Source organism: Nesoenas mayeri (assembly GCF_963082525.1).
Source record: "Nesoenas mayeri genome assembly, chromosome: 3".
Taxonomy (NCBI): Eukaryota; Metazoa; Chordata; class Aves; order Columbiformes; family Columbidae; genus Nesoenas; species Nesoenas mayeri.
The window spans coordinates 75,841,559-75,854,327 of record NC_137544.1 but is presented as its reverse complement, the minus strand read 5'-3'; the positions used below and the strand labels follow the sequence as shown (position 1 = coordinate 75,854,327).

The following is a 12,769-nucleotide window of genomic DNA, read 5'->3' as shown; positions in this document are numbered from 1 at the left end:
AAGGAGTAAATGACTTGAATGACTTGAATGTTTTAGGTTATATTTTTAAACAACATTACAATATTTTTTTCAGAGGAAGTCTATAGCTACTTCAGCTTCTTGAGAGATCTTTTTTCTGATGAGTTCATCTTCTTTCCTGGCATTTCATTGAAGGTAAAAACAATCTTTATACAAAAATACTGGTAGTCAGTAATGCAGCCAACTACAGTAGCATCTAATTTCAGGGCTCTGCCAAACAAGTGCTGTGTGATAAACACCTACAGTGGTATCAGCTTGATCTGTAAGTGGGAGGGAGAATTTAAAAAGGGGTCATTTGTTTAGTTGCAAAACATTGTCTGAATCCACAAGATTGCATATGCAATCTTCCCAAAACCAAAAATCCTGAAATTGCCCAATTCTGAACTATTCAAATTAACTGTAGCAGAAGTTTAGGGGTTTTTTTTGTGTAAAACTACCAATCTTCCAGCACGGATATAAAAATATAAGTAAAGTAGTATTTTAAATGAAGCGTAAATACTGTCCTCTTGCTCTGCAGTTATGAAAGAGACCTTAGGCTGTGAAGAAAAAAGTGTTAATGTAGACTTAATTGAATATTGTCACAAAGTGTGTTCTTTGAGCACAGAAACAAAACAGGAATTCTCATTGAGGGTACACCAGGAAAATTTTTCCTAAAAGCTCTTGCAGATTGTAGCAGAGAGGCACTGCTGCTCTTTGAGAAAGACAAACTGTAGGTATTATACCAATTAATGATCAACCATTGTATGCTCTTGTTATCTTTGACAAATTGAGTATGCAATTGTAAATTTAAGAACCTATTGTCCTCTGGTTGATTGTACTTCTTTTAGTGCAGCTGTGGTCAGTGTGGCTCCATGTGTGGGATCTGTGCTGGCTGGGGTGCTAGGGGACTGGGCCAACCTCCAGTGTCTCATCTGCTCATGTGCCCTCCGTACCCACCTCTGCACCACTGCACAGCATGGCAGCATCTACCCTGTGGGGTTTATACAATGGCTCTTATCCCCTGAACTCTGAAGGTTTCAATGTGCCTGTGCATTAGCAAACGTTTTTTAATGTGTCAATGGTTCATGGTTGAGTCCTTTTACCTTTTTATTACTGGCATTTATCTCATGTAGATTCAGACAATACATCGTGAGCACTATGAGGGAAGTACTTACAGTAAAGCCCGATTTAAATTTCAGCAGCCAAACTCTTCTGCAGAGTGTGAAGGTTCTCGAAGTGAGAACTTTCATAATGGTGTAACAGTGTTCCTCATAGAGTCTTACGGAAGCTTTAGATGCATCCTATTTGCTTGAAAAGTTTCCCTTCTTTTCTCCCCCCACCCTATACAACCACTTCTTGCACAAAGCCAGGGTTGTTCCCGCGTGCTGCCTGATGACAGGGCTCAGCATATCTGTGCACCCTCTTCACCCAGCTGGGTGCAGGCGACCTGTGGGAGCTGTGCGAGCTGCACAAGCTGCAGGCAGTGCTTTGCTCTCTGCAGGACTCTCTGTGTGGGTTTGTGCCCATCCTGCTGGCTCAGGGCCAGCCAGCTTCAAATGCAGGTGAGCACAAGTTCGTGAGTTAAAAAAAAAACAACCACTTGGTTCAGCGTCACGCCCAAAATAAACTGGTAAGTCCAGGTGTAGTTTTTATTTGGCTTTGGAAGTGATTAAGTGTGAGTTTTATCAATGCTAAGGTCGAATATCTGATAGTGATATTTGTGATCTTCACAGCGTTAAGAGATAGTGTAATTTTCATAAGAATATTCAAGACTTGCAGCTATATTAAAATCTCATAGATTCTTATACAGAAGAGAACTGGGCCTTTTTTAAAGGTTGATTGGCACCGCTTGTTCAGTTTTCATTCTTAGCAGTTCTTGCCTCTTGCAGCTTTTTTTTTAAAGTACCAAACCCAAGCAGGGAACAGGAAGGTGACTGGCTGTGTCTGACTTCACTGCAGACAAATGAAAGAGTTGCTATAATGTTAAGGGCTTTCTTCACAACCCACCCCTCTACTCATCTATGTGTCTGTCATGTCTGTGCCCCATCCTCTTGTGTTCTCTGTGTGTCCCGTGTCCCCTCCCCCTTACACTGATATTGCCAGTAAAATGATTTTGTCATTGACATTTCCATAATTTTAAACTTTTGGCGATTGTGTTGGCTCTTTTGTAGAGGGTAGGTCAGTGAACTGTGTTATCATTTATTGCAAACAGTGGATGTGAGATAAAGGCAAACCCTGACTTTAAAAATAAATAAATACCACCCACAGACAAAACCTTAAACCACACAACCTGACCTTGTTCTGACAAAATCCTGAGGCAGCTCAGGCTGGCTGTTACAGCAGCAGCCACAGCTGCTTTCTTTGCTCCTAGGCCTCATGCATGGAGATGCTGCTGTGTTTAAGAACACCTTCCTGCTGCCTTTTTATGAGGGTATATCTGTTATACAGGAACATTTGGGTTTGAGTCTCTTGAGAACTAAGTTCAGAAACAGTAGTGTGCTGTTGTGTGGTTTTTGCTGTTGATTTTGTGAGGAAAGCTGGCTGCGCTTATTGTAGATGTTAAAATTTCAGTTACGCTTCTCCCTTACAGGATTTTGAAGAAGGATGTTTTCTACTCACAAAATGTGATGCCATTCAAACAGATCAACAGGAAATCTACCCTACCGACAAAGGAGGTGTTATAGTATCTTTCTTATCAGCTCTGTTGAGACCTTTTGTGGAAGGTTATCAGGTATGTTGTTCTTTGGAAAATTATCTTTTTTTCTCCTCTGTTTTATAGGGAAACTATAGGGAGAGCTGTGATACTTCTACAGTATAAACAGTGACTGTTTTCATGGCTGGGGAGTGCAGTAGTTGAGAAATAGCAGTAACAGATATCTTAAACATCACCAAGATGCTGATTTCAGCTTTTGGCTCAGACTCTTCCAATTGACTAAAGCAATAACTACCTTGTAATGTGATGGCCCATTGTGGGTTTATAATTTAATGGGGAGTGTGGTGCTGCTGGTTTCATTACTCTTTCTTACAAGGAGCTCTTGCTTAATTCATTTTATGTGGGCTGTCCTGCCAGATGTGGAAATGAGTTTGCATCTTGTATCTGATAGCTTTCTTTTGGAGTTATTAATTTGATCTGTATCTCTTTAAATTACTTTGTTTTCCAAGGTTTTAATAAGACTACACACTTATGCTCCTGTAATAAGCAATGTGTACAAAAATAGGAGGCTAAAATCTCTGATATGTAAGCATAACACTGGTGGGAATGTAGATGTTTGAATCTAATGGAATCTGTTAGTGATCTGGTGTATTACTTGGGCTGAACTGTACTGATTTGCCCAGTTTTTCCCACCTGTAAAACAGGTATTGCCTTAAAAAAATAATACTGTTTTTGATTGTGAGAACAGGAATATTAAATTGATATCTAAGGTATCTATTATAGTAATACTGAATCTTTTAATATTAGGATTCTACGCCCATTAAACAGTAATAAAAATTTCACATGCTTTGGAGTTCCTCTCCTGCACTTTTCAAAGTGTAATAATATTGTTGCTTCCTTATGATGGCTTGTTTGTTTGTAATTAATAATAAACCAATAACCAAAAGGAAAGAAGTGCTAACTTTTTGGTAAATGTTAGTTAATTTTCAGATACCTCTCAAAGGAAACAAAAGAAGCTTTTACTGAGAAGCAGTTTGTACCTGGAGTCCGCAACTTTGTTTTTCAGCTACTCGAGAAGGGTGTGTACAGCCATTGCACAATATGATTTTAAGTGTAGCCTGTTAATGGATGGTAATAGAACTTTTAATTGTGTTTCTGCTTTTTCTTTGTAGGGAATACACAGTGTTATGAAGCACTGTCTTCTGACATGCAGAAAAATGCCTTAGCAGCTCTTGTGCAACTAGGGGCAGTGAAGAAGAAGAAAATGTGAGTAACATCACCTTTTTGGTGTATAGAATCAGTGTGTGGCCTTACTGGCAATTCTTAATGGCTGAGCTTTTAGTATGAAGCAGAGCAGTAGAACCCTGACTGCCTGAGCACCACTCAACTGGAGGTTGATTGGCTTTACCTGAGTCATGGTGAAGACCCAGGTAGTTCCTTTCTGTACACGTAGAAGCAGAATGGCAGCCCCTCATAGTGAAGATGCTCCTGTGGGACCCAGCAACAAAATCCATTAATTCACTAGGAGGCTGCTTCTGACTCCTTTTAGCTTTTGTTTTTCAAAGTTTCTCTAAAGGCTTTGATAAGCAAAGAGAACATTCCTGCTTATTTTTAATAAGTTACTCTGTGTTTTAATAAGTTTTAGTAAGAGTTACTCTGTGTGTTACAGTAAGGCACATTAGGCAGTGTAAGCAACAATTAGGAATACTACTAATTTTTGGAGGGTTTTGGCACTGACATATTAAAGTAATTTGACTGAAAGCATAGACATTGAAGTGTTATGACACAATTCATAGTTTATAGGCCTAAGATTAAAAACTAGCTATTGTAATGGCGTTCCTGCTCTGGCAGGGGGATTGGACTAGATGATCTTCTGAGGTCCCTTCCAATCCCAAACATACTGTGATACTGTGATATGGTTACATGCATTTCCTGTTATCAAATTAATTTGCGTTGTGGTGCTTCTTACTATATTTAAAAGTATAGCCATGGAAGTCCCTGATACCACAAGTCCCCACAATGTCTTGAGTGTTTGACAGGACGTAGTTGCTAGCTGATGACCCTGAGCTGTTCTCTTATGCCTCTGTTCAGGAAATGAATTGGTTAAGGTCTGTAGTGCCCTTGAAAAACACACCAAGTACTGTTGTTGTTAATTCCCGTGCCATGTCACTGTGCTAAACAGATGTCTGTAGCTAAAGTCCCCTTTCAAGTAAAATGAATAAATCAAGTGCCACAGAGTTTGACCTCAGCTGTAGATTTGGTTCAGTTTCAGAGAGATGGTCTAGAAAATTATATGATTCAAAACAAACAACTCTTCTCTTCCTGCAGTTGTCCCTAGTAAAAATCAAGGGAAGAAAGAGACATAAGGACTGTGGACAAGAGGAAGGATAAAGAAACCATAATTGAAGCCTGCCATGTCCTTAAAATTAATATATATGCTGGTGGGATGAAAACTATGATGTAATTATGAAAATGTTTAATTCAGGTTATTTGTATAGAAATGCCTGGAATAAGAAATATTAATTGAATAAACCTTTTTTTTTTCTTTTAACTGCAGGTCCAATGGACTCACTTATGATGTAAATCAAGAGGCTGTTGATAAAATCCTGGACGTATTTGGTAAGTGTTCTCTAATTAATCTGAATAGAGTGTCTGGAGTTATGTGCATTGTCCAAAGTAATTTATGTTAGCTGTAGTGTTTTTCCCTAGTATAGAATCATAGAATAATTTCAGATTATTCAGATTATTCAGATGAGAGACTCTCAGGATCATTAAGTCAAACCATAACCTAACTCTAGCACTAAACCATGTCCGTAAGAACCTCGTCTAAATGCCTTTTAAACACCTCCAGTGATGGTGACTCCACCACTTCCCTGGGCAGCCTGTTCCAGTGCCTGACAGCCCTTTCCGTGAAGAATTTTTCTCTAATATCCAATCTAAATCTGCCCTGGCACAACCTAAGGCCATTTCCTCTGGTCCTGTCACTTGCTACTTGGAGGAAGAGCAGTAGTTCTATAGATCTATCTGTATAAAGATCCTAACAATATGGGGTTTTTTTACAACACTTTTTCTGGAGTCATTGACTTCGGCTTTGAATCGCCCTTTTTTATTTGGAATACTGTGCAACCTAATGGACCAAGGGAAATAAAGCAAAAAGTAGTTTAATGGAGTGGTATTTACAGCACTTTCATGAAATGAAATTTTCATGAAACCTCAATACAGATGGGAATGGGTCTCAGTCATCAACATCATCTCAGTCACCATCTTACACAAGGCTGAAATCCAGAAAGGTGAAAACAATATAGCAGTTGGTATAGACCTTACACTTAGCTGTTCAAAGTCTCAAGCTAATGAAGTCCATACAGTTGGAAAGGAAAGCACCTTCATTAGGAATCAGCTCAGCAGCAGCAGAGGAAAAGGATCTGAGAGAGTTTGTGGACTGTTCATTAGTACCAGCTATAGACAAGACCTGTCAAGAAACACAGACAATCAATCAGATGAATTTGAAATGAAATTGAAAATACTTTTATATATATTTATTTTATATTTATATATATAAAGTGCCTATCACCGTATCGATAAACATTCTTTGGAACCACTCTGACGGCGGTTTACCTTGTTTGTTTGTTTGTTTTTGTTAGAGGCTAGGATACCTGTACAGAAGCCTGTGGCTGCACGACTGTGAGTGGTTCGTGATGCTGTGACTGGACGTAAGCGCTGGCTGTGAGCACCGAGCACCCCCAGCCGAGCAGGGAGGGGGCAGGTGAGGGTGCCCCCTCACCTGGCTGCCTGGGGGGCAGAAGGGACAGAGAGGGTTTTCCAGCGGGGCAGCTCTCCATTGCCACTGACAAACTGCTGCCACCCAGGGTTAGATTTGTATTTGTATCCCCACTGTGTTTTGTTTTGTTTTTAAAAACGGATTAATTTTTTTTTTTTTTGGTAAATCTTTAAAGAGACGTACATAGTAATGGCTACTTAAATACATTTTTCTAGACTTGTAACAAGGAATGTGAATCGTTTCCAATATTTAATGGATGTGAAAATGTAACAGGGAATTAAAAGACTTGCTGTTAAAATTAATATTTAGAAAAATACGTTGCTGGCTGGCTATATGTAAGATAAGGCCCTCATAAGTGAAGAGCACAAATCAAATCTCGGGCAATAACCAGAAATGCTAATTGTTCCTTAGGCAACTTGGCATTATTTTAATTACTTCATGAATGTTATATTTAAAAACTGCATTAAAGCGGCGTGTTTAACGTGTGTGTGCTGTGTCCCCCCGGGCGTCAGGCGGCGGAGCGCGGGCCCCGCCTTCTGGGGCAGCTCCTCCCCTCAGGACCCCTGCAGCAGACAAGCGGCCGTTGGGCGGTGCCAGGCGGCCGTTGGGGGCGGGCGCTTCCGGCGCGCGGGGCGGCCCGTGGCGGTTGCGGCGGCAGCATGGCGGCCGGCGTGGAGCTGGGCTTCGCGGCGCCGGTGGGGCCGGCGGGCGCCTGGCGGCTGCGCAGCGCCTACTTCCCCAGCAAGGTCGGGGGGCGGCCGGCGTGGCTGGGCGAGGCCGGGCTGCCGGGCCCCGCCGCCCTGCGCTGTGGGCGCTGCCAGCAGCCCTGCGCCTTCCTGTTGCAGCTGTACGCGCCGCTGCCCGACCGCCCGGACGCCTTCCACCGCACGCTCTTCGTCTTCGCCTGCCGCGGCGCCGCCTGCTACCGCCAGCCGGGCCCGCGGGGGCCCCTCTGCGGTGAGGCGGGGGGCTGCGAGTGAGGAGGGGGCGAGGACCTCTGGGCGCCTCCCCGCTGACTGCCCCCTCTCGCCCGCAGTGTTCCGGAACCAACTGCCGCGGCACAACGACACCTACTCGGCCGAGCCGCCCCCCGAGGAGCCGCCGCCGGACCCTGCCGCCGCCGCCGCCCCTCCCTGCCGGCTCCGCGGCGGCGCCGCTCTCTGCCGCGTTTGCGGCTGCCTGGGGCCCCGCGCCTGCGGGCGCTGCCGCCGCGCTGCCTACTGCGGCCCCGAGCACCAGGCGCTGGACTGGCGGCGGGGGCACCGGCGGGCCTGCGGGCTGCTCGCTGCCGGAGGTGCGTGTCGGGGGCGGGGGCCCGTTTGCCTCTGGCTTCGTTGGTTCTCAGCGGTGGTCGCACGGTGCGCTGGTGGCACGCTGCTGGGCAAGGAACGGTGCCGTTGCCAAGGCGGCAGTCCTTGTAGCCTGGCCTGCCTGCTCGTTAGCGGGGTCAGGGCCTGCGGGGAGAGAAGAAAAGGAGGTCGTGTCTTTTTGCCTTGTTTTAGGATTCGTAAGGCAACTATCAGTGATCCTTTCAGATGCTTTTCTTTTTCGTAGATATTTATTTAGTGTGTCATAAGAAGGTGGGATCTGGAAGGCTAATATATTTAAGGTGTACCTTTAGTCTCTTTAAAAGACCTTTCTGTCTTATGTTATAAAAAAATGAAAGGGTGTAGACCATTTTTTTTTTTCCCTTTGCAGGCTACTTTTAAGATGGCTTATTCATAACCTGTAAAGGAACACAGGTGACACTTTCAGAGGATACTGTGATGATCAGTAGATAAAAAGAGTAGTTTCCTGGAGTGTGCTATTTTAGAGACCTTTTTCTTAAACCATCCCCTATCCTGCTCTTTTGTCTCATTCATTGGCTTGTTTGCTGGTTGTTAAAGGGACAAGTATAGAGTATTTTAAATATTTTTTAAGAAGTATAAGATTAATAATGGTGCAATGAAACACAGTGTGCATGATGTATGCCCTGTCATGCAGTGTGGGGTGCTAGTCCCAAAAACTTTGAATGTAGGAAGTGGAAGTAAGCTGAACATTAAAAGTTGACTTGTGCAAAGCAAGTTACAGGTCAGACATTTGCAACATTTAACTGAAATACTGAAAACCTGAAACATACTAGCACATAGTTAATACAGTTATTATTACAGCAGGTATAGTTGATGCATTTGTGGAAACTTTGCCTACTTGCAATATGAAAAGGAAAAATAAAAAATGGTATGGCCTCAGGGTACCTGATGCATGCTTATGTTCATATGCGGGTCAGAATGAGATGTACATGGAGCTGTCAAACTGCAGGTTTGGGAGTTTAAAATGCAGCTGCAAACACTGTTTAGTGTGTCTTTGTGTTTCTTGGATTTACAGACATTCAAAGCAACATGTCACCTATTGTAGTTTTCTACTGTCCTTAATGTAAAATCTTCCTTATCTTTAAGTCAGGTCCTTCAGTGATGTAAACAGTTTTTGGTCATGCAATGTTTGTGTTATATTTTTGCCATGTCGTTTGTTGTTTAGCTTTTGGGAAGGATGTGCGTTGTGAGATGATGTAATGAAATGGTGTCTGTTTTGTTTTGTAGATAGCTCGGCAAATGCAATTCCAGAGCATAACGACTTCCTTTTTCCAGAATATGAAATTTTGATAGAACCTGAGGAACCAGAATTTCCTGCTGACAACAGTGTAGATCCCAATGATGAGCAAGGAGCTGTAGATACATCAAAGGACCCAAAAGAACAAGAGGAACTCAGAGCTACGGGCAGTGCAGGTAAGACATAAGATGCTGCCTGTAATTCTTCCTAATGAAGACATTGTTACATCTTAAAAAATCACAATATTTTATATTTTGAAGTGTTCATTGTTAACTACTGGTGACAAAAGGCTATATTTGTGATGCAAGTTATTTGTATACATCCCGTAATAGAAGTTGCTCTTAGAGGAGAGACTTACTAAGCACCGACCCCAAGAGCTGTGGCTGCTGTGAAACTGTGGGTTGCTGGGAGTTGTACTGTGTCCCTGTGTGCTCCCCACAGGTAAGGAACAACTCCAGTGTGGAAGCCAGGGCCCTGAGCACCTGCTGCTGGACACTATTGGATTTGGGAGATTGAGTTACATGGTCTTGGCTTGACTTGGTTCAAGTTGTATTAATTTACAGAAAATATTTAACAAATCTCCTTGTCTGTGCTAGAAGAAAACTGTTTGGAGGCTGTTTTAATTGACCTTAGATTAAGCAGTTGAAGCGTGGGCACCTCCTTCTGCACCCCCCACCCCCAATTCAGGATGTGTTTGCAGCTCACCACACCAGCTGTGCACACACACAGGGTGGAGAGTTTGTGGTGTTACAGGGGAGGGCTGTTGGTTCCCAGCTGTCCCTTACTGTGGTATAAAGGTGTCTCCAGGCTGCTTGGTGCTCTACTTCAATGTGAACATGGGAGTATGACAGATACACGTGTCAGTGCTAGAAACTGAAGTCTGGCACACACATGGCACGGCTGGCCTTCTCCAGGTGTCACATTTTGAAGGTTCAGCAGCCTCAGCAATCCCTCTTGTGAGCCATAAACTTAGATTGACTTCGTCCCTTTCCAGTGTTCCAGTACTGACATCTATATTTAAAATGCAATTCAAATTAGTAAATAAGTGTGACTGCATCTTAATATGTCACAGAAAGAAAAAAAAAACCAATCCTCTTAGTGATTTACATGGAAAATTATTCTTGAGAGCAAAATGCACTTAAAGGTACAATATTGTTTTTAATTTTTGGCTGTCTTGCATTATCCTGTAACCTGTGGTGGTTTTTAACTTGCTTAGGTGAAGCATTTCAGTCCTTAGATGAGGAGACATTGGAAGCAATGGCAAAACATGAGACTGAAGAAGACAAGATCTTCCAAATGTTTAAAGAGCGAGTAGCTGCTGAACCAGAGCAGGTCAGAAGATGGGATAGCCTTAGACCTTAGAGGTTCTGGCACAGCACCTTGCCGTGCCTGCATAATGTTTCACTGCCTGTCATACCTACGGTTAGAAATGGCAATGGGGATGCCTCCTCATCCTCTGGACACCTTAACCAACATACCCTCAGTCTTCCTCATAAGCAGAATTCATGCTGAAGAAAGAATTAGGCACCTGCATATCTAAAACAGAAATTGGGTGGTGGGAAGGCAAGGGGGGGCTGAATCTAAGGAGGACCTGCCATTCTGTGAAGTGCCTCTAACCAAAGTGAACCATCACTCTCTTCCTCAGCCTTTGGCCCTGTTGGCTTTCCTCAGCAGAACCAAAACTATAGCGAGGAGCTCTGTCACTGTCACCAGCTGCATGGGGGGGTTGGTTTGGCTTTTTCAAAGCTAATTTGCTTGAACAAATTAGTGATGACTTTAAAATTTCAACTATTTAAAACAGAATTCTTCCTCCCCACTATTTCTTGCTAATACAAGAGGCTGAAAAAAGCCACACTGTCAAACAGAAACAAGGTTTGTGGTTCCATTCAAAGGAAACATGGGCCTAAATCCATGAAAGTGGTGGAGGAAGAAAATCTATGTTTTACCTGGTAGCTGAGGAATGAGGAGGCATATCCAGAAAGTAGGACACTTAGTCTGTTCCCTTCTCTGCTTGGAGTAGGTGCATCACCTCCCTCTCTGACTATCCCCATACTGACTGATCTCTGTAAGTGCCCCTTTGTTGATAATGCCCAATTTGCTATATAAATATTTAGATAAAGTAACAGAACAACAAAGGATGTCTGAAAATGCCACTGCCTTGGACATTAGGACAGTCCCCTTGCATTTAGGTGCAGAACTGCGAACAGAGTTGGGTTGCATTCCTGACTTCTGTACACTTCTATCTGCTGATCTGTCTGTCTGCTCTTCATCTCAAGGCTATAAAATACCTGATGTAGTATTTCTGGGTCTCTTAATTAGAGAAATACAAATTGTTGCAGTTTATAATTGGATCATTGAAAAATGCTGTATGAATACTTTTACAATGTAAATAGTTAAGAACCTGTCTCATTTAGAATACCACATGTGCAGCTGATAGACTTTGCCATGGGTATTACTCAAAGGAAGTTACCTTTTTCTGCACCATCTTACTTCTTTGTCTATGTCAGTAAATATCAATTTTATACCAAGATGAAAAGACATTCTTAAGAACTAGAACTTCTGCTCTATTTCAGATCATTAGATACTGCAGAGGAGGAAAAGGCCCAATTTGGGTATCAGGTGAAAATATTCCTGAAGAAAAAGATATCCCAAGCTGTTCATGTGGTGCCAAAAGGATTTTTGAATTCCAGGTATGTACATTAATTTAAAGATAATATAAGTAATGTAGTTTAGACTTAACAGGTTTTAATTTTATAGGTGCTGGCTTATAATTAGAGCAAGGTAGTTGAAGTTGTAGAGAGCCCTTATTTACTATTGTAACTGCTTTTTCCTTTAAGACTTTCATATACAGAAGTTAGGTTTCCATCTGATAATTTGCACCATCCGTAAAATGGTGCACTTGTGAATATGGAACCATCTCTTAATAGGAGTCTGGTATTGTATATTTTAAAAAGAAGGCCTTCACAATGTGCACTGGAAATTGTCTGGCTGGAAATATTCAGCTGTAGGATTTTGAGTGCCAGAAACATATGTATAGTGAATACACTTAATGTCATGCAAAGACAAAACATAGTTATAATTTCAAATGGAAGAAGGCTTACAAGTCAGGGAATGCTTAGTGAAGTAAAAGTTCTATAGATACATAGGGCTATGCCTTTCATTGCCTCTGGATCTGCTACACTATTTTGGGAATTCCAAATGGGTTTGAGCTGCTGTGTTAATAGTTTGGATTGGAATTTTGGCGTAAGAGCACATAAATGAAAGCAGGGCTCTTCTTGGGGAAGAGACACAGCGAGATGGTAGAGAGCTGTGGCTTGCCTCTAAACCTTTGTTTTTCCTTGAAGATTATGCCACAGCTCCTGAACCACCTTCAAGTTGACAGCCTTGGAGAGAGCATTGACTGGGGCACGCTGGTGGTGTACACTTGCGCTGACAATTGCGATGCAGGAAATGAATACCTGGAAGAGTTCATATGGAAACAAGACTTCTCTGCAGGCTCTGTTTAACTTCCAATCATCTAAATAGAATACTTGCCTTGTTTCAGTATATCTCTGCATTTGGTAAATGAGTAATTGAACTAAAGTCACTGGTATCTGTGTATCTTTTAACAATGATAGAACTTCTCAAAGTAGACCTTGGCAGCCTCTCTCTTGTGCTCCACAGGAGCTTTTACTTCAACCTGGTAATAAAGCCAAATGCCTTTGTTTAGTGAATTTCATTCACTTCAAATAAAGATTAAATATTTTTTGATTCAA

The 12,769-nt window shown here is 42.4% G+C and overlaps 2 protein-coding genes across 7 annotated transcripts in view; both read left to right on the top strand.

The window, feature by feature from the left end:
• Window positions 1-7,550, top strand: part of GNPAT (glyceronephosphate O-acyltransferase) — a 23,554-nt gene extending 16,004 nt beyond the window's left edge. For 3 of the 5 annotated variants that reach the window (XM_080341227.1, XM_080341225.1, XM_080341228.1), the window contains exons 11-16: window positions 74-153; window positions 2,588-2,728; window positions 3,630-3,729; window positions 3,823-3,916; window positions 5,208-5,269; window positions 6,292-6,903. In XM_080341227.1, the coding sequence (XP_080197353.1) occupies window positions 74-153; window positions 2,588-2,728; window positions 3,630-3,729; window positions 3,823-3,916; window positions 5,208-5,269; window positions 6,292-6,335 (521 nt within the window). In that variant the 3' untranslated portion in view covers window positions 6,336-6,903. Of the gene's footprint in view, window positions 1-73; window positions 154-2,587; window positions 2,729-3,629; window positions 3,730-3,822; window positions 3,917-5,207; window positions 5,270-6,291; window positions 6,904-7,464 lie in introns of those variants that run through there. The other 2 variants (XR_013921940.1, XM_080341226.1) reach the window with 2 other exon arrangements.
• On the top strand, window positions 6,908-12,769 carry PDCD2 (programmed cell death 2). 2 transcript variants are annotated; one of them, XM_080341230.1, is made up of 6 exons: window positions 6,908-7,385; window positions 7,465-7,722; window positions 9,053-9,190; window positions 10,231-10,346; window positions 11,588-11,704; window positions 12,359-12,769. In XM_080341230.1, the coding sequence occupies exons 1-6, from the start codon at window positions 7,088-7,090 to the stop codon at window positions 12,518-12,520; spliced, it is 1,089 nt and encodes a 362-aa protein (XP_080197356.1). In that variant the 5' UTR covers window positions 6,908-7,087; the 3' UTR covers window positions 12,521-12,769. The 2 variants fall into 2 exon arrangements, with proteins under 2 accessions (XP_080197356.1, XP_080197355.1); XM_080341229.1 differs by having other exon boundaries at window positions 6,909-7,385; window positions 9,005-9,190.

What these genes read in the sequence shown, in the direction of transcription:
- PDCD2 (XM_080341229.1), top strand. Translation starts at nt 7,088, where the DNA reads ATGGCGGCCGGCGTGGAGCTGGGCTTCGCGGCGCCGGTGGGGCCGGCG. An exon ending in CGGGCTGCTCGCTGCCGGAG is followed by an intron (nt 7,723 to 9,004) that starts GTGCGTGTCGGG and finishes TTTGTTTTGTAG; the next exon opens with ATAGCTCGGCAAATGCAATT. An exon ending in TAGCTGCTGAACCAGAGCAG is followed by an intron (nt 10,347 to 11,587) that starts GTCAGAAGATGG and finishes GCTCTATTTCAG; the next exon opens with ATCATTAGATACTGCAGAGG.